Here is a 21,845-nt window from a genome sequence, read left to right on the forward strand (position 1 = left end):
GTTGTGTACTCGGACCAGCAGGCAATATATTGTTCACTGCTACTCGATCCTCATAGTAGCGATATAACCAATAACCAAAGTGGCAGAAGCGTTCTGAAAGACCAAGACCATAGCTTAACCATTTACTCAATGCTTAATAAAGTACGAGTTCCTTGACGATGCTTATTACTTTGACTTGCATGGTTGTTACCATAAGATAAAAAAAAAACTGCACGAACGTCGTACCACGTCATCGTCAAGTCGCCCTGCAGCCCGAGTGGCACTCGCTATCAGTGTGTAAGTGTAGTAACAACTTGAGGGAAGAATGAGGCGACAATGGACGACCGTCCGCCGAGTGGATACGCACCAAACGCCCAGAGGGAGCGCTAGTAGAAGGCTATTATTGTTGCTTTTGTTGTCTATAAGCCAGATAAGCAACTAGACATGAGAGTGAATGTAGAAAAGATTACAAGAAAGTTACAGCAAATCAAACTCCAGAGTGACAACGAGCATTTCAACTTACTCATAAGACACCTTACTCAGGGCAGACAGTTAAAACCCCATTCACTTTCTATGGCCTGCGAAGACATGATGCGCCTGCGTCTCTTCGTCCATACTGGCGCGTGCGTCAAAGCTATCGGAAGGCATAGACGACGCGCTATTTACCTGTGTTTTGCCAACTACATGTATCATTGACCTGCTAGGCGTGGACCTGCTGTAGTAGCAGGAGCAGCAGTCAACGGAAGCTAAAAAGCATTGTAACTATTTGCAGCATTTTCTTTTTTTTTTTTTCGCTGCATAGCTATAATACAGCAAAGTAAATGACGGTATGCCGCTACTGTCGCTGGCCGATGGCAATAGTGATTTAGCTGACGAAGCTCAATGATATAGTTGTAAAGTAGGTGTGTACGCGAGGTTGTCATTCACACAAGCCGGATTACTAAAGCATTCTCACCAAATTTACGGCCGCTTTTTCTTCATTGTAGCCTGCCAGAGTGGGATACTCTTTCGCTGGTTCTTGCCGAACGCCCGACATAACCAGCAAACGATCGTACACCGTACTCAATATTGACAACTCACATTGATCAGACAGATCAGTACGAATCGTCGTTGACTTGCTACCCTCGTTGCTTTTTCGCTCCTCTGAAGCGTTGTATTTTCAACCACTGCGCAAAGTGAGGCAATTGAGCATCGACAATTCGGTGCGTCATGCCTATGTCCGGCCGCGTCGTAGTCTGGCGTGGCGACGATCGACTCCGTCTTCCTGCGAAACTAGATTGCTTGTTGGCCGCTGAACACCGTCTACCAGAAGACGAAAAAGGTTCTGCACTTTGGGGGCGTGGGAGTGAAGCTTATTGACGCTTCTCTCAGTCATTTCGCGCAGTCGCTCACTAGCTTGCCCTGCTGATCTGTTACTGTCGAAATTCGCGCGCACGTTAGACTGCTACAGATTCGTCTTTCTCTTCCTGTCGATATCCTGCTTGCTGTAGTGCCACCCAGTCAATGAAGGCAGAATCGATTCACCCGTATGCTTAGACCGCAGTGAATGTTAAAGCATTCGCATCTTCTTATACTGTCTTTTAGATGTGAAGGCCTCGATGTTCCGCGACTCGTACGTCGTCAAAGACATCGTTTCAACAACTCTCTGCACTGGCGAATGCGACACATTGCTGTTATGTACCGTTCAGCCAATCAATGGCTACTGGCTACCGTCTTCTGTGGTCTAAATCATACGTCTATGTATTGTAAGTCGTGACCGTTTCACTGGTCCAATGACGAAGAGGAAATACCTCTTGGTAGTGGCGTCATAAAAGGAGAAGTGGAACGGCAACGCACGACAGTGTCTGAGTGGCTGCGCTCGTGCAATGGCGATGCGACATTCCCAGGGGGGACGTGTAGCAATCGACCGTGGCTCAGCACGGCAGACCCGAATCCCGAATTGATTATGTCAACACCTAGTTTCGAAGACGACGTGATCGAGTTGGTTCATCTACGCCCCCTGGCGACAGCGAAGATAACTGGAATGAATGAAAGTGCCAGAAAAACGGTGCATTTTTCAGATTACTCGGTAGAGGAAAATGGTCCAAGGAGATTTAAATCTGTGCAAAGCTCAACAGCGCACACGTATGCGTCTCTATTTTACTTAGAAAACATTCGACTGTAGACGGTTAGTTGTTCAACGTATCTAATATAAAAACCTAAGAAAAACCCATCGAGTACTTCTGAGAACATACGGCCCATTCGGACCTGGTCCTAGGCTTAAGTGAGCGAATGATACAATTGGATCCAATATATTCTGTCATCGCCGAAATATAGAAGCCATATGTGTAAGAAGGGCTTACACGCACAGAAAGTGTTTGGTGTGCCGCGATACACCTAATAGCAGTGTTAACACCAGCACAATGGTGCAGCAGGTTCTGGTGGTAAAGGCGGAACTGCTGTTGATCTTCGCCTGATCGCACTACTTGACAACTCATCACCTCGACCTCGAATAGAGGTGGCTGGCTCTATTAAGGGAATATCGAGCAGCTTGATGCTTTTCCGATAAACTCTGTATAGGAGCGAACAGACAGTGAAGCAGTCTAAAACAACGCTTGTATTCAGCTCTGGTTTATTGGGCAGGCAGCACAGATAATCGTGCAATAATTAGTTGTTCCTGATAAATCTGTTTTAATTGCCCTTACGCGTATGAGCTAAAGCGAACTATACCAACCTGTACTAAGTCATACTTTCCGTGGGTTGTGCTTTTCAAGTTACCTTCTTGGCTGAGTAGGCAACTTCATTCAGCAATCGCTCGTATATTGTATATTTCAATGCAGTTTGTTCATAAGCGGCGGGCCAGCCTAGCTGCTTACCACGAGCCATGCCCCCGCCCAGTCGCTACTGCACAGCGACAAGATACTGCCACCCGCCAAGCAAACATCCGCATGTTTCCACCCGCTCATGCGACTTGAAAGGCTGAGGAAACGCAATGAAGAAGTTCCTCAAACGATGAATCATTATATTCGGTCCCTTTATTCAGCGCTCTTTTAAGCACACACACTCACCCGCACATATCTCAGTGTACAAGAACATACTAAAGAATATGAACCGTTTATTGTTTCGTCCTGACTGTAAGACTTTGAAGCTCTTCAACAACCGACTTACCCCCCTTGCTCAAATATCCTTAAGTTTGCGCGTCCCTGAGCGACTGCGGCTCTGCAGAAGCAGGACGTTATTCTATGTGGTATGCGCAAGCAGCACGATAATTTGCCCTCTATAATGCCTCCGAGGTGGAGGCTGAACAACATGGCTTGTTCCTCTATAAATCTTAATCATAGAGAAAGAGGCGCGCTGTAACGGGGTAATCTGTATTAATTTGTAGCTCTTGCCAACAATACCACCCAGCGATAAAGCGATAGTGGGAGAGATATTCTAAGAAGAAAGCACTTCTAATTACCAGTAGCGTAGGGACGCCATATGTACGCTGGCAAATAGGCATATTTTGAAAGTTTTTTTTTCATACGTGAAAAGGATCAATACCATTTTAATGTCGTTCGATCAAAACGATTACTACGAAACATAATTGTGAGATAACAGCAGAAACGACGTAACAGGAATGTACTGAAGTCCGTGTTAATGCACTATTATTACACCAGCTGAACTCCGGTAGTCCCATTAAATAAGACTTGCCGTTATTGTGAAAAAAACACACAAGTACTCGAGTGTGTGTCACAGCTTACGTTTATCAATATACAATTTAAGGAGTCGAGTTGGAAATTCAGCTTCTGATAGATCACAGTCTAAACTTGCTATGGCGCCGCTGATCAACAATTATTAAGGAATATCGTACTCGACTTTCGCTATATGTAGATGCGAACGTTGCCGGATCAATTTCAGTTCTAGGGAAAACTAATTAGTTGAATCAATGGTAGGGAAACAACAAACTCGCACCGTGGGGTTAAATGGGCAGTAGAGAAATCTGTATGCTGCCCTGTGGGGGAGCACTGCATGGACGCAGGCTCGGATGCGGAGTTCTCTGGCTGTACAGGCTATGTCCGCTCTTTTCTTGGGAGTCCTCGCGAAGGACGCCATTGTCAAAGCAGTGCTCACTGCACCCGAGTCAGCTGCAAACGCTGCAAACATACAAACGATGTGGCCGGCTTCTCATTTGAATACGAATGAGAAGTATTAGGGCGAGCACCTGCTGAAGAAAGCAGTGAGGTGCTCTCGCCTTTATAGGTAATATAATCGTCAGCTTCGTTTTGAACTCTCCCCTCGATTTCATGAACCCCGCAAACCTCCATTGCAACCCCTCCCTGGAGACGCGCTCATCATGTTATAATAAGGATATCATATCACCTGTTTGCCATAACACCATACGGCCAGGTGACACCCATCGTTGTGGTAGCTGTGCTTGCGGAGACTCTGAACTGGCCAGCGCTGTACATGAAAATGATCAGGAAGCACAGACGCCGCGTAAGGTGAATCTAGAGCTTCATTCGAATTGCATCTATATGGATAAGTATGTCTGTGTGTGTGCATTTGGGCGGTGAATGCCACGGCCAGGCTGCCTATAGGAAATAGGTGGTGGTTATTCCTTAACGATAATTTCGTTTCAGATAGAGAAGAAGAAGAAGAAGAAGAAGAAAAACTGAAGTATTGCCGGGAAGAATTAAGGCGAGGGCGTCCAGATTGGGCGAGTTCATTCGAGGGAGCCGAAAAGTAGAAACTACTTTCCTACCTGAAGCGAAGCCAAGTGAACGTGCCAGTCAATGAATGAATGAGTGGAAAAATAGCAGCAGACTAGGAGGGAGAGCCAACCATTTTCCTGCCTTTATTCCTCATAAGAAAGAAGTGCAATGCAAATCAGCGACGGTAATCGAGAAGTTATTGCCTGCGCAAACGCACAGGCGACAGGACGGCTCAGGCGAGAGAAGCAGGGGGTTCGGCTACTGCTTGTGTTTGTGCTGTTTGTATCCGGGGAAGCAACAGGAACTGAACAGAAAAGGCAAGCAGGTTCGACCTGCTACCCATTTTCTAACGAGCCTTGCAGTCTGTCCCATTTTGAGGCAAGCAGATCATGAACGACTGAATCCACCTTGAGATGGCGCGCCGCGTCGATTCGTTCTAATTTGGGTTTCGCTGTTGCTAGATACATGCACAATCAGACACCGATACAATCGAAGGCGTCAAGAGAGGAGAGAAAATATCGTACGAACTTACATCGAATAGAACAATAAGGCTTGGTGGACATGACGTTGCTGCGGGCTCCCACAAATAACCGCGATGCGATGCAATGCAAGGGCGAGTCCGACCATCTCACCGAGGCTACGGAGCGTAATCTGCCGCTGCTACTGTTGTTGACGATGATGAAATAGGACAAATGGTTCGAAGCGAATCTCAATCAAGGGGAATCATAATATTGAGTTGACTTGGCACCACTGAACGCAAAACAGACTGACCATTCGCGATCTCTCTACATTCGTCGAGTTTGCGCTATGCTGTCCTCGAATATTTTCCACATATCGGAACAGACTTCGATAGGGTCAATCTGTTGCTCTTGCCTGATCAGCACGTAAAGCTAATTATCAGATGTCCTATTCGATTAAAAGTGCCAATCAGAACTTCCTGACCGCTAGTGAAGACTCAGACAACTGCTAGTTATTGTTCAGATGTGCGGAGTCAAGCGTATTTTTTATTGTATTGTTTCAATTTTGTTATCCGTATTGCGTCTTCGCGTTCTATCAGACAAGACGCCTTTAGACGTCGCTATATGAAATTAGTCATATGTGTTAGTTTCGAGACGACCACCCGCGTGCAATGTATTGCGCTCCAGCTATCGCTTGATTGGGGATCGAACTTGAGAAACCGGACGCTGACCGGTGGACAAAGGGGGTTAGGGCAGTTTTTTTTTGGCCAGCAGCGGCTACGCTGTCGGTGCCGATAGTACAACAGCAGGATACAATGACAGCAGCAGAAGCCGGCATTCTCTTGTTAGCCGAAGATGCTCGCCGATCGTCGTTATCGTTCGCTCGCTCGCTCGTTCGGTGTCCGCCGTTTCATCAAGAAACGACGAAGTGGTCGGTCTTCGTGACTAGAGCGCTAAACGATGTTCGACGGTAGCGAACGGGCCCCAAACCACTCACTAACCAGATGATCACGAGCTGATAGCTGTCGCCTGTGAAGAAGCGTTGATGGCAGTTAGAAGCAATATAGCAATACCAATAGAAACCTTTTGGGTGGCGCTTGGGCCGCCTGGGTGTTTAATTATAGTCGAAAATGATTGACGCTATTGATTCGTAACGAGTAAATGAGCTCAGTTGTTTTACAGTGTATCCTGCCAACTTGTCGTATCGAACTACTCCGACGAACGGACGGAACATGTAGGGCGCGGAAAAGAGATTGAATCTCGTAGGTTAAGGCTGACGGAGTGATCCGGATACTCATTTGTAATCGAAGAATTCGATCTGTAGGGGTAAAAACACACACAGAAAAATAGCAGCGGCAGCAGCAGCAGCAGAAGAAGAAGAGGAAAACGGGCTTAACTGGGTTAATTTGGTAAGCTTTTTCCGTTTTCATAATATGAAGTCGTCTGTCATGGCAGTAGCATTAGCAGCGCTATGTCAATATGTGTGTATGTGCGTCCGATGCAGTCATATTGCCGTCACACAATTTCTAATTATCTATCGTCACAACCGCAGCCCGCAGCGCGAACTTCTTCGCCTGACGTGAGCGGCAATTTAAAAAAATATAAACGACTTCTTGAAGGTCTCTACCTTTCGGTTTATTTCGGGCCGGAAATAATAATAATAGCATTCATTTTTTGGTTACGTTCAATCAAAGGGTCCACAGGTTGTACCTTATTTAACTATCATTGTCACAACTGGACATAGATAAATGGGTTCACGATTCTTCTGGTCACCGACCTACATAATTCGTCCAGCTCTTACTAAGCTCCCTTTAATACTCGATGTATTTGCAGATTTTTTCAACTTTAGCAACGAAAACTTCCGATGTTCAGGCATTGGAACGAGAAGCCTTGAATGTCCTCTTTTACATTGCAACAAGTGTTTGAACCTATTAACAGCTGATCGTTAATCGGTTACGGAAATATCACTAACTGCCGTCGCAGTCTAAACGCTTACCAAAATTGACCTAGGTTATGCCTTGCCAAGCGTCAAGTTGTCGAGTTCCCGTCTATAATGTTTACGTTCTCTATGTACTTGCATCTAATGCAGTCGTTCTTTCTTCCGGCCCTTCCCCTCCATTCGACGATTCGGCAGGTAGCGCATACATTTTAGAAGCCGTTGAGAGGATAGAACCTGTCACAGATAGAGAGCCGCTTGTATTCATCGTGGTCTGCGAGGAGTTACGTGTATGAACTAATTTTTATTATTTAGACTGCAGAATGGGTTTGCAGCAGGTAGTAAACCACCGAAACCGATGACCCAATTCTCGATATACAGTAACATAATATCCCGCTTACTACCACTCACACTTTAATCATTTACCGAAACGGCTTCAGAAACGCCCTATGTGGCTATGACAAAAGATTAAAATTTTATCCTCATCACCTGTAATCTCAGGACAAGCCTCCTGCGTCGCACCCCGGCAGCTTCAATATACGGACTCCTCTGGTATCGTGTTTCGCAGGGTAATATTAAATGTCGTTCACAGTTCTAACCTTATCGCTCATGTGTGACCTCGAATAAGCCTTATGAAGTGGCTCAGAATAAAGAGCTGCAGCCCTCCTCTCTGACAGTAGAAAGATAACGTTCTGCTATCAGCTATCCTCGCGATACATCCAGAGTGTACCTGCTAGATTCCCTTCCTGTTTTGGACGTTGCAAAAATCCTTCGGAAAAGACCAGTAGAGACAACAAGTACTACTAGGCATTGTCTCTCTCTTAATGCCGCGCTGCATGGAATGTTCACGTCTAGTCAATTCAGCCATTCTGTGACCAATATTTGACCCGTAATGAGTTGAAGCTTGCAATGAAATTGATAAATTATCCGTGTCTCTGTCATCTGCCGTATACTCATCGGCAATCGATACGACTTGCTAGGGGTCTGGTCCCGCCTGTCGCTTGTTGCATGATACATTGGAAACTGTTAGCTTTGACAATAATAGTAGACATCATATGGTAAGCAGGCGTAGCGCGCTTGTCCTCTGTGTAGATCGTGGATATGCAGAGAAGAGAGTCTACGACCGGACTGTACCGCTAACCCGCTTAATTCGAGTCCTCGAGACTAGCTTTTATCTCAAATCAAGGTGACAGCACATGCTGCACTTGTATACAGGTAGAAACTACCACAGCTAATACAATTGACGACAATGATTAGAGCAGATAAAGGTTCTGAATGCTGATCATCTGTAGCATCGGCTGAATACATATATCGGTTTAGCTTAAACTAACAAAATCAATACATGTATTTCTACGAGTTACCCCGTAAAAAACCGATTATTATATCTTTTCCTATAGCTATGCGCTGCACGTAAGCTACAAGCGATTGGCGGCGGCAGTGCCTAAACGGCCACATAGACCTTGTGAGTTGATCTTGCGGGCTTGTACAACTAAAACGTTCGATGCAAGAAGATGGTCGTGCATATATCTCTACCCCGATCGCATCCACATAAAAGAACTGTATACGCTGGTGCAATGATGGGCCTGACTTCGTACAATTCCCATTTGATACTTATATGAACTTGAATGTCAATAGAAGCAAAACATTATTCCTCTAATCTATCATGAAAGGACCCGAGAGCCCCTTGCCGGTGTCGTAAACCGCCTCCGTATTTAAGTCTAAAGCATGCAAAAAAAAGAGTGCAATATAATGGGCACATTGATTCGTTCGAGACTGTGTTGACCCGCTGCCTGCGGTAGCAGGTGTAGCCTTTGCTTTTACTTTTACTGGTGGAAGTATTATTACGACGATTGTTACTAGAATTATCATCCTTATTCTATGGCAGAGACGATCCATACACTCAGCTATACGCGGGCATATTTATGAGTTGCCGGCTGAGTGAACACACGACGCCGGGCATCTACACATGAATTCTTCTCTAATACGCTATTTCCTCAATAGTTCCCCCGAAATTCTCCGGCTGGATCAAATCGGTTGCTCTGATCTTCCTTTGTATCGTTTTAGATTAGTACGACACAGGCCGTAACGTGCTGCTGTCTAATATACCGACCCGGGGCTGGTTCCCACGTCTCGATCTCCAATCCTGCTGCATGTTTGCTTGGAAACAAGCGCTCAAACTACTGGCTACCCATAAACGATGCTGAAACACCAGGTATTACACCCACTTGGTGACCTGTATCAACGCCCGTCTCAGTACACCAGTTACCAAAAAGGTTTCGAAGATTCGAGCGGAATAATATCGAAATTCGACGCCTTATTTTAGCCAACTGTCAAAACTTAAGTGTTAAGCGAAAAGACAAGCGAATGTTTCGAATTAACCATTGCAAAAGCGTACAAGAGATTCGTGCTTTATCAGTGTATACGAGCGAGGCTGGTTATTGATAAGTCAAAGGAAGTACATTTTATTGCCGCTGGAGGGCGCACACACATACACGCCCGACAAATGTAGGGAAGAGGTAGCCGCGGTGATGATCTGAAGGCTGAAATTCGGAAGTATCGACAAGAAGAAAAATATCACTGCGACAAGTCAGAAAGAAGAGCAGAAGCGTCAAAAATAAAGTGACGACTCTGGAAAATCGTTTCAGTGCATATAGATATACATAAAACGAATGATGATGTCTTAATCAATTAGGCATTGTGGTATGGGTACGTGGCTCGATCTTTGATGTCCATAACAGCACCGCACGGCTGCAGCGTGGCGTAGCCCAGGGGCACTACGTGGCTTATACAACGATTGCGATACCATTCTCCGCCAATAGCCAAACGATAAATTGTTTTACAGCTACAATCTGGAGCCCCCTTATTTTTACGTTGCGTCTTTGTTTGTTATGTATAACGGCAAACGCGACCAAATCGCTTTTCAGAGAAACGTTGGCCTTTTGATCTGAAATTCCGGGAAATCAATTGAACAGCAGTAGCAGAGTAGTAACATCAACATGAGGTGTTATTCCAGCTAATGTCATCAATCTGCCATTATCGTCTTCATGATCACCGCCACCGACCTCGCCATCATCTTCCGTAACTTTGATCGATTCCACGGACGCTGCCGAAAGGTTAACGGAACTGTCCGGCAGACATTAAAGCGGCATTAAAAGCTCGCTAACTGTGTTTATCTTGGTTCTGCGTTGCTTTGTTAGTCTTTGCATACGTTGTTGCTCACTTTTGCTATTAAATTTGCTCGACTAGGGACACAGTTTAATTGCAATAATAAAATCAAAATCGCGTACAACAAAGAAGAACGTAGAAGGACGAGCAGCGTCGCTCAGTGTGGCCAGCAGGCTGGCCGCCGGTGAAGATTAGCGGACTGCTAAGGAGGGGCTGGCTGTATTTGGTATCGCTTTGCGCTAGCGCTGTCAATGGCCAACGGTTTGCCGCGCGGCCGTCTATAGCTACCCGTTATAAAACGATTTACAAAGAGAACATACGAGCGGCAGTAATAAGAGCGACCGGTAAAAACGCCATTGCGATGATTTATTTGACAACAAATAATAGGCTTTACCTCAGCCGCGTTCGTTCCTTATGATCATATACATGCAGATAAATAGGGCGATGATATGATGTTTTGTTCAGACAGCAAACATTTTTCAAATTTAAAAGATATCTATTTTTTTTTTTCTTTATAACACAACCCCCGTTGTAACAGCATGCTTGAAATACAGTTAGTCTTTTTCCGTGTACTAATAATATAAAAAAAATAATAATGTAATCATATTATCGGTATTTTGATTTACGTGGCCTTCGATGCTCGAATAAGCAGGCCGGCAATGAGATATGCTGTTTACTTGGTTCGCCACTGATCCTTCCGCCGCCGTGATAAACCATCAAGACACACACGTGCATTGGCCAAAGCGTTTCACTGGCAATGTAAAAACAACAAAAACAGGAATGGGAGAATCTCAGAAACTTTCACATAGTCGTGTAGATCGAAAGACGCAGCAGAAAAATGAAGGGCCCGAGCGAGCAAAGTTATTAACAAATACTCTCAACTACTATTACTTAAGTCTTGCTCTCGCGCCCCTCTTAGAGCCGGGAAAGGCTCGGTGTGGTCCTTAACCACCCACTGGGCTGCTACCGGCACTTGCTTCGGCATAAACTTAATACATTGACTTTTTGTGCCATTTTTGAACAGATGAGATTAAATTTTCGTTGTTTGGCACTGGCTGTCGGCGGGTTAGCTAATCTTCTGTCACTAAGCAATTTATACTACGACCACGTATATTGCATCCAAGTAACGGTTTAAAGAATAGAAGTATTTAGCTAAAAACAATAAATTCGAAGTGACAGATGCATGTACATGCAAAAATGCGTACGCAATTATTACACTGTATAGAAGTAGTTCGTGTTGTATTGTGAGATGGACGCGCCTGAGACTAATAACGTTACGTGCATTTGACAATATCTGTCAATAGATCGACTGGCAGACGATCGTGCACTAATAACAGAGTTGTTGTTATTATTGAGAACTTGCTGATTAGATTGAGAGAAACACTTGTGTTCACAGCCTCGGGAGTTCGAGCGGGGAAAGGGGCGAAAGGTTGACGAGGAGTCAGCAAAAAAGTAACGTAGATGTAGTAACCAATCCTAATACTGTTAACACTACGGTCGTCTGAAGGTGAACTAAATAAATAGAGCGAAAAAAAAGACTCAGCTCGTCCCTCTGCTTTCCGTGTTCGTTGACGTATGGTCGTAACACTCACAGGGCCGGTTGGATAAGCATATACATGAGAAGAGGTGCGATAATAGTTCGCTGTCAATCTTTCATCGATGGCTTCAATGTGCCCTCACGATCCTCCGATTTGTTATCAGCCGTTCGTCCTGTTCTTCGCTTCAATTCAAACTCCGAAATCTTCGCTATTATTCAAAAGCTGAGTCACTGTGACTGCGAAACCATACATATATATATATATATATATATGGAAGAGGGACTACAACAGCTCCGGCTACCAACCAAGATCATTACATCGAAGAGAGAATCATAGTGGAAATAAATCGTTTGCTCCCTCAACAGGCCCAATTCACTTCATCCACTTTGGCGTCCACCACATCAGCAGCAGCAGCAGTAACTGCGGACATCGTCAACACGAAGATTTTTCGTCTGCCGCCGGAGGGCTCGTTAAGAATCGTCACACAGTACAAATGTCCGACTGGCGAAGAGAAGGACACCAGTGAGGCCATCAACGTAGCCATCGTCGCCAACAGGATCAACGCGAACTGCTATCGGCACTACAATAGCAACAATGTCTGCTTAGTGTCGGTACCGTTGTTTGTTTATTTGGCTTGAAAGAAACGTTCGCGCCATGAGAAAAACACTCGGGAGACATCGAGACCGTGTCGTATATGATCGATTTCTCTTCCTTACTATTATGGCCCTTATTGACATCAATCCCACGCTACGGTCAAACGTTTGATCAGCGAATTAAATGAGTGAAGGAGTGACGCTTGTACGAGCACAATTCACTCTTCCTTAATTCACTATCCACTTGTTATGGATTATATCTTTGCGCTATAATTGAGACGTTCGAAGTGTCATTATCGGATCGTAGCAGGTTTCCTCGTTTAGAGAAAAGAAGAATCGTTCCTCGTTTAGGAACGCCTCTGCATAGTATAAAATTTGGGTCTCGTTGAATCGCTTTAATTATCTAGCCCGTTAAATTATCGCATGATAATGTTTTCGAAAAGAGTTATGAGCTTTAAAGAATGCATGTATAAACATTATTACTTGAACCAGTGTGTCTGCCGTACCTATAATTCTCTATTGTATGTCTGTGCGTTTGTTGTCGACGCGTCGTGCCGAGTTCCTTTTGATGCGTTAAACATACGCTACCGAAAGTCAAACCGATAGCAGGATCCGCAGTAACACTTTTCCTAGACTTGACGAAAACAAAGGCAGGAGAGAGAGAGAGAGAGAGAGCAACGTTTGTTACTACTACTACTACTATTGCTACAGTAATCAAGTTTTTGCTTGGTTGGCCTGGCGGGGCCTAAACACAGACCGGCCGTTAGTGGCCACTAGCCTCAAGTCTATCTCGCCCCTGCCGCAGTGGCAGATGTAATTGGCTGGAGAACATTAAGAGCGATGTGGCGGAGGCAATCGTGCGCTCAGTTGATGCGACCGGATGGCAGCAGTAACCTCGCTCATCCATTCGGGTACGTTTATAGCGCACAGTAGGACGCGCTGCGGCTGCCAGGCCGCAGTTACGTTGCAATACATTGCGCTTCTATAATACTAACATTGCAGCCTATGGGTGTGTCGATCATCGCTATTAGTAGTGCCACCTTTAGCGACAGCGGCAGTCCCCCCCTGGTGGTCGTATGGTCCCGGTTCGTACTCATCCATCTTTCGCACACCAAACAAATCATCGCCAAGACGATGCGCCAGATAGAAAAAGGCATTTGATAACGATTTGGCCCGCGAACGTGTCACAGTCCGATCGCGTTCCCGTAGAAACAAAACGGTCATAACGTCTAGCGAGGAATATCTAAGAAATAGGATCAATATGGCTAAGTTTACGATACGATCGAGACTGTTAATAGGTGGGCCGTAGCAGTTCGTTCGCCTCTTGTCTTTAGTGCAATCATTATGGGCACACTATGTCCGTGTACATCTCTTGCCATTATCATGTGATATCTGTGGGTTGTTGCAAGCAGAAAATGAAAGGGGCAGAAAGAAGGTAATACCCCAGGGTACTTACTGCATTTCACTCGTGATTGTCGCATTTCAACGCCACTTGACCAGATAAGGGGTATCTGTGCAAAACAACGTTAATCTATTGTGTTGCCTATATTGGATGATGTGTATACTTTCTGTATCATATTCATACCGCTGACGCTCTGGCAATGCGCCTTGGAAAATCTACTATATAAGCACTGCAACATAGGCAAGTTTAAACTAGAAATTTTCCAAGCCCAACCTAAAATATTACTAAAATATTATAATTTTTAGCATCAGACAAATGTCGCTAATGATTATTTATTCTTTATAAAATGGTATAGTGTAAAATATAGTGTATATATAGTCGTTTTTTTGCCCGTTTTTTAACCGTTGCGTTTTTTAACCAGAATGTACCTAGGCTTTGTTGTATGAAAAAGCTTTCTACATATCGTTAAAGCTTGCCATTGGCCAAGTCCGAATATGCGAGGCAGTAAGCGACACTTAAGCGCGCAGCTGTCTCTGTTTGATACGAAATCAGCTTGAATAACCCGTACTACCTGGGCTCACATGAACGAATCTCGACCGTAACTTCTCTGACGAGCAGCCAACACTAGTAACCGCACTGCTGCGTTTCCAGTTACTGCTGTATTTCAGTTGCATTTCAACACTGCTACATGAATACTGTTCACCCGTTTACCTTCTGGCTGCTGCTGCGATGCTGTTATCGCAGCCTGACTACACAGAGCCTTCTCTTTGTCCTGCAATCGCGGACCCGAGAAAGCCAAGCGTCCGTATTGAGTTTCTATAGCTGTTCCGTGCACGACGCTTGTGTCGATCTGTCTCTTTTTTTCAAATTGACTGTTTCGCTGCTGCCTCAAGCTTGCGACCTGACTGTGCCGCTGGCGCTGTCGTTCGTCCATAGTGATGTGACACTTGTAGCGGACGTAGCACTTGGTCCTAGGCTCGAGCGCTCTGGACTCATTGGCCCGATCTCTGGACCCTGGTCCTTGTCGCGGGCCCGACACAATCACAACCGTAGCAGCGGCCTCAACCATTGACGCGCGATCTTTAGCCACCGGATGGCCCGCTGCCTTCACGAACGCTCGTACTTGCACCCCGCCACGGTCCGATATGCACCTGCTGAAATTGCTGTTCGCCCAATAGACGCAACAGCAACCTCAGAGATGATGGTACCAGGGTACTGCGTCCAGAGAAAGAGCCGTCTTCACAGACAGACATCAATTTACGCCGGGCGCCGGTGGTCCTCAAGCACATGTGGATACGCGAAACTGATATATTAATAGCAAAATCACGTAAACACACACACCTGTACACATTTAGCTGCTTCGATGTCATCGGCAGATCCTTGTAAAGTTGTACAATGTTTTAATATATGGGTACGCATTCCTCATTCTATTTTGATATCAGTGACAGTTTGGCCATGTACGTATAGTTAACAGATCCTGTTCTACTCTACGAACTAGGAGTTCCCCTATACTTAGCGCCGTCGCCAGAGAGGTCAGTAACTTCAAAATATTTTATGCTACTATACTAGTGTTGGAAACAGACAAAGGGCGCTCGCCGTTAATAGTTGCGGTGGGAAAATTAAAGCACTTTTGACTAATTTAATTTAATTTAATAATTAATCCAAAGGTATTTGAAAGGGAAGCGCTATCGTAAAAGCTCATATATCGGCGAAAATCTTCTTTAGAATGACGCCAAAGCCTTGGAGCATCATGGTGCTCTTGTTTATCGTTGTACTAATCTTCACTTTATCGTCAGCGATTATTGTTTCGGAGCGACGCAATTATCTACAATCGTTTATATTCAAATAAATCTTGTGTAGGTAAATATGCGGCCCTCAACGGATCGAGGCTGGAACTGCCAAAGATATCTGATGACGTTGCTGCACTTCATGACTTCGGTCGTTTTCCGTTTTTCAAATCGTTCACAGTTTTGCGTCAACTTTGGCAACGTGGCATGCTAGGAGTACTAGCACAGTAGTACTATGCACGAATGCCGCAGGCGACAGATAAGAAAGTCAAGACAACACATTTTTGTCACTCCCCAGACAGAAATATACGAGAATTGATTTCGACTAATTAATACAAAATTGGTGCGTATTAAAAACTCGTAGCCTAAAAATCTTCACGGTATGTAAACGTAGAAATTTCTATGTTGAACTCGCTGAAAAAGCAAAGGCACACAAAGTAGTTTGTTACAGCACTCAAAGACAAGTACCGAATACTAAATACGTCCTCTTACTTTCCTAGCTTCTTCTAAGTATCGTACATCTAAACTATGACACATAACATAATTACGTACCTACCGTATTTAGTATTTCAACTGACTGAGCCTTGTTTGTTGCGGACAGCATTTTTTCTATCAATCTAAAAATGGGTCTTTGTGCCAAAATGGTCCCATGCCAAATACAAGCTATATTCAGTAAAATTCATTTAGTTCTTATCGAGCGGCCCTAAAAGACACGCGCATGCAGTACCTGTATGCACGTGTGTTAAGACGGCCCCAATTATCGAAGGATTACCCAATTGTGGAATGGAATGACGAACAGATGAGATCGTGTATTCATTCATTTTCGATGTATGGCTGATAATCGCCACTCGAGTCGTTCTCGCACGGATACCGATATTTATTGACCGCAAAGAGAAACAGAAAACCGTCGATACCGACAACTGTGCTTCACAGCAGCTTATTTACAGCCGCATTACGTTCTTGTTTTCGATGCCGTCTGACACGAAATTTGTATGCATAGCACCAAGCTTATTAACAGGATTACATGCCAAATCATACATGTACAGTGTACATATGTATGCACTCAAGAACGCCAAATAATAATAATTGATATGCTATCGTCGTGGTAGAGAGTGGATACTCTGGTGTTTACTTGTACGTCTATGAACGACGCGATTAAGAAATAATGAAGCTCATTTATTAACGAACAGAAGACAGTATTATCAGTGAGAACGACGGCAAGGTTACACTCGGCGGCACAAGCTCTCTGAAATGGAAGGCCTAATAGCCTTTCAATGTGAGCAACGGCATGTAACAGTGTTTAGCTCTGAAGCGTCGAACGTTCAAATTTCAGAGAAGTTCACAACAGTTGGACAAGAACAAGAGTGTAATGGCCTTCACTAATCATTGTTGCAAATAGAACAAAATCGACTGAAGAATTGCAATGGCGAGGCGAATTACTACTGGGTTGGGGAAAGTGCCTCCGTTCCGGCTGCAGCTGCCAAGTACGACCGATGAGAGCTGGCTTCATTTTATCATTGCAATAGTGTAAACGGGAAGGTGCTACGTAACACAGACGCACGCTGAACATGGCTTCAATAGAATGCTACCGGGAAACGAGCTCCCATGCAGCTGGACGCGCGTCATAAATTCTATCGGTTTGTCCGCTGCGGAGTTGCTAAGCTGACTTGAACGGTGTTATTTTGTGTGTTAGGGCGGTTGGAGTAGTGCAAGTACGATGGATAAGTGAGATTCGCTGATGTGTTAGTATAGATTTCCGAGCTCTGCTGAACGCTTATTATCATCAATATTCGTAGAATATTGATGATAATAAGCCTGTAACCAGCAGCGTGTGTTATATGACATTTAGAGCGTGTTCGTTCTTCCGATCTGCTAGTTAGCTTTTTGAACCCGTTGGGGGTCTGTTGAGTTCTGGCAGTCGTCGCTGGCCGGGACGAGACAAACGCTGCAGCTCGTAAACCTGGGACGCGTGGCAGCCAACGGTAGCGTCCCAACCGTCGGCGCTCTCGTACGACGCCCCACTCCGTCGTCTACGATAGTCGTCGCAAAGAGGTCATATGAATTTTGGCAGAGTTGGGCCTTCAACAGGAAGAAACTCTCAAGACGTGACCCCGAATGGCTCCAAAGCCGCATCGTGCTTGTCGTGAAGAAACGAATCGGTACTGGTGTATCGTGACGCCGCCAGCAGACTCACCAGAGACCCCACACTGGCACCAAAGCTTCCATATAAAATGTCCGCGGTATAAGTAGTACAACTGCTATATCTCCTGCTATTTACCTTGACTGCCTCTGACATAAAGTATTGCCACTGCCTCGCGTTCTCCTACGAAATCTTCACCTTTACTCCCTTTTTCTGACATTTTCTCTGAAGCTTCTTCAAGAAAGCCAGCCATTTCCTTGCACCCCTGTATATTCTATGTCCAACGCCACAGTGGTATCTTTCAGTTTCTCTATCTCCTGCTGTCGCTAGCCTTTGCGAGCTGCCAGCTTCCTTCTCGCTTTCCGCCTGATAGCTCAGGGGGTAACATATATTTCTTGCTAAAGTTTAGGACACATGCTAGCTTAGGTTCGAATCCGGGCGTAGGCACACTTTGTTTCCTCCTGGTGGCCAGCCGACCGAAGTAACGCCTAACGGTTAAAATACCGGACGTGAAACACGAAAAACATTCTTCTTTGACGAAACCAAGAAAACGATCTCCCTTGTAAATTTGACGCTCATAATACTCCAGCTCCTCCTTCTCTCGCTTCCTTCCAAAACAGCCATAGATCGAAGGCCGTGACCCACGGACTAACGTTGAAAAGAGGATTTAGACACCGACGACTAGAACGACAACTATGAAGAAGTCTTCGAAGCTAGTTTGTGTCTACTCCTCACTCCACGTGCACACTGCAACGGTGAAACTGCTGTGGCAGCTACCCGCTTCGAAAAAGTGACTGCAAAGTCATCGCGTTAGTTGCTCAGCAACATTCAGCGAATGAGCCGTCGCGTCCTCGTCTAGTGGCCCACTTGCCGTTCTTATGTCTTGCGATACCTGTGCACCTATATATGCATCAGCGGGGCCACCTTTTAAACTCCTACGCGTGCGATACCCTACCATCCGGAGTGCAGCCGTACAACTCTTTAGCCTTTGGGCTTTAGCAGCTTGGTCGGACCTCACGGAGATTTTGGTTAGGCTGGTGCAGGTAGGGGTTTTATGGGGCGTCGTTCAGGGGCAGCCAGCGAAGAGGAGAGTAAAATCTTCGGGAAAAGTTTGTGGGCTTCAGACGGATGAGGGCAAAGGGATTTCATTCGAAGGAGAAAGGAAGCCAAAGCCGACCAAAGAGGGAAGTGCTGAAAACAACCAGTTCTGAGCTTCTTGCATCGCGTTCCTCGTCGTTCGTCCTGTTTGCAGCGATAAAGCCCACCAACGCTAGTTCGCCACAGCCGCTAGGCGGCGGGTGCGCGCTTCTCACGGAACTGCCGCTGCGTAGCATAGCCTCGACAGCGGTGGACGCAGCCGCGGCAAAAGAGACGGCAGCACCTACCGGTAGAAGGACGACGAAGGCGACGACGACGACAAGTTATAATATTTTAACGGCTCCCTGGCGAGCAATGAGCTTGATCTATCCCTCTATAATGTTCGGCACTATGTTAATATCATAGGCTGATAGTGGGGACTGGCAGCTACATGGAGTCAACTGGGGTTTAAACGGTGGCGCTGAAAAGGGGCAGAGATGACGCGCTAGCCTTAAAGCGCGCTTTACCGCACGAACTTGTCCGACACCACCGGAGAACGAACCGACCGCCTGATCGAACAAAGTAGTCGAGTCCTTTGAGACGCCTCTATGTCGAAGCCGCTGACACTCGACCAGAGCTAGCTCAGGAACAAAAAAAAACTGTTTGAACTGAGGGCAGGCAAGCCACGTAGCCGATATGTGCTACCCTTGCGTCCGCTTAGCCGCGTGAATCCTTTCGAAATTAATGTCTTTGTCCGCGCCTCGCTGCGCTTTTGCCTTGAATACTCCTGCGCTTCTGCGTGCTACAGATATGTCGCTGCTTCACCGGTAGGCGATCAGCCAGGTCTATTGAGGAAATATGAAAGCTGTGTCGAGTAAACGAGCGAACTAGGAAAATCGTAGTGGAGAAACGAAAGTTGAGCCGCTGTAGCTGGCCAACAGTAACCCTGAATTCACCAGAAAAGGAAAGTCACCGATTGAGAAAGGTCGTTAGGAATGATAGTCAAATGGTTGGTCACAAAGCAGAAACTGTGAGTCTGAGTGCGTGTAGTCTCATTTATGTCCCGTGGTGCTTTAAGTTCGTAGGCAGAACCCCAGGTTTGGTTGGCCGACGCAGCTGACTGCAATTGAATGATCGGACGACGCACGCCTTAGCTGCGGGCCGACGACATTAAGCCTGTGCCTGTAATATAGTTGTTTATCTTCAACGCTTTCGACTCTGGTCCCTATACTAGCCAAATGACTGCTATATAGGTACTATCCGATCTCAGGGGCCAGCAGTCATCGCTCTAGTTGCATCGTTGCAGAAGAGAGAGCACTGTAAAGGTTATGGGCTATTATCTGACGGATTTTCGTTTTCTCCCCTATTACGCATCCCTACTAGTCCACACTCTTAGTCGTTAGTAAGCAAACACTGGTTACATAATGTGAATGTAGCTGACGTCTCTGGCAAATAGGCGCATCATCTATATATTTACGTAGGGTTGTTCCACTACGATCAGTTAATGAGTGAGCACAGGTATCATCCAATCCAAAGTGCTTTTTGTCCTTATAGCTACGTTGTAGCACTATTCATCTCTAGCTATGGTTCACCCGTTCAATCTTTTCACGTTTAGGGTCTTTACGTTTAGTGAATATATATATATATATATATATTATGGATTTGGCATCCTGCCTGCTCCTCCGAGTTCTTCAGAAAATTTAATTATTCCTACATAATCATTTACACGGTCGAGCAGGACGGCGCTGATTATACACATGAGTGATTGTTTTTGATGTGGAGTAACTTTGTCAAATATTAGTCTATACAATATAGCCATTCTCTTGTAGGAGGGTTGACATAGCCAATATTGTTGGTTTATTTTCGCAGTCAACTTTGCTAGTTTTATAATTCCTGGTATTCGATTGATGTCTTGTACATTCGTTGCAGATTCAAGTGGACTTCTAACATCGCCCTACTTAGCCGAAGGCTGGGCATGGAGAGGAGCACCAAATCTGGGCGCTTCCAGTCCCGAGGATGCTTCTTCCCAGGACGACAAAAATGGTACGCTGGAAATGCTTGCACGTTTTATTTTACATCGAATGGTAAACGCGGTGGCGGGAAATATGACGAGCAGCGTGTTGTTCTACCAGTCTTGCAAACAGATTCCTCGTTCTTAAAGGACATTAAAAATATCACTTACTACCAAGTGTCTCAGCCGCTACAAGGTTAGCAACGAACGATTTGGCTTTCGCATAGGCTGCAGATTCTCTGTAGAACGAAATTTGATGGCGAAATATACAGAAAATCAGTACTTCAATACTTCGTGGACTGATGAAGTTCCGAGCGTTCGGCTCACTACACACATGTATCACTGAGACCTGTGTACTGTTAACAGAGTAGCACTTTAATTATGAAATCGCCTAAGCAAGTGACCATGCTCAGAGCCACTTAGTTCTTTCCACCAAGCTACTAACCTGATTGGCTCGTTAATATTTCACAAGTTTAGTTTGAGTTCAACTTTAATATCAGTTGTTTAAGCACGTTGCTAGTGGCGGTTCTTCAAGTGGCAGAGTAAGCAATGGGTAGGCTTATTTAGATACGCGTGTTACTTCGATTATTTTCACAGCTCTCCACTGCGAATATCCTATGATGGACCCATAACAGTCTATGGGCTATAGAATTATGTTGATCATTACAATAATAGGATCAATAAGAGCGAAAAGCAAAAGTAAAAGCTTGCTGGCTATGAACCTTTGAGCAGCAGCTAGATCATTGTAGGCCCCCTAAGGCCTCTTGACAGCTGCATGGAAATTGCTAGGCCATCGTACCGAAAGCTGTATCATGAGTTCCTCCATAGATAGAACGCTACGGCGGCGGTAGCAGCAGCAGTAAAACAGCGCTGAACGAATAGTTTCTATGCGAGGATAGATACCGATACGTTTGCCAAGCATCTCATTATGCCTGCCACCGATAGCGTGGTCGCTTGTCTAACACTTGCGGTGCTGCCAGGGCGCTCCTAGGAGCGAGGAAGACATCACGGACTCTCGATGGTAAGCCACCGAAACGACGAAAGAGCCTTAGTAGTAAGAAATGCAAAAGTGTGATTATCCGGGCT

At 45.4% G+C, this 21,845-nt stretch overlaps 1 protein-coding gene across 5 annotated transcripts in view; it reads left to right on the plus strand.

Annotated features, from left to right (window-relative positions):
• Positions 1–21,845, plus strand: part of LOC111255248 (uncharacterized) — a 171,444-nt gene that overhangs the window by 58,630 nt on the left and 90,969 nt on the right. For all 5 annotated transcript variants that reach the window (XM_086987148.1, XM_086987157.1, XM_022817005.2 and 2 more), the window contains exon 3: positions 20,678–20,791. In XM_086987148.1, coding sequence (XP_086843274.1) covers positions 20,678–20,791 — 114 coding nt within the window. The remainder of the gene's footprint in view (positions 1–20,677; positions 20,792–21,845) is intronic.

The sequence above is a fragment of the Varroa destructor genome, unplaced genomic scaffold, assembly GCF_002443255.2.
Source record: "Varroa destructor unplaced genomic scaffold, Vdes_3.0 BEIS01000001.1, whole genome shotgun sequence".
Lineage (NCBI taxonomy): Eukaryota > Metazoa > Arthropoda > Arachnida > Mesostigmata > Varroidae > Varroa > Varroa destructor.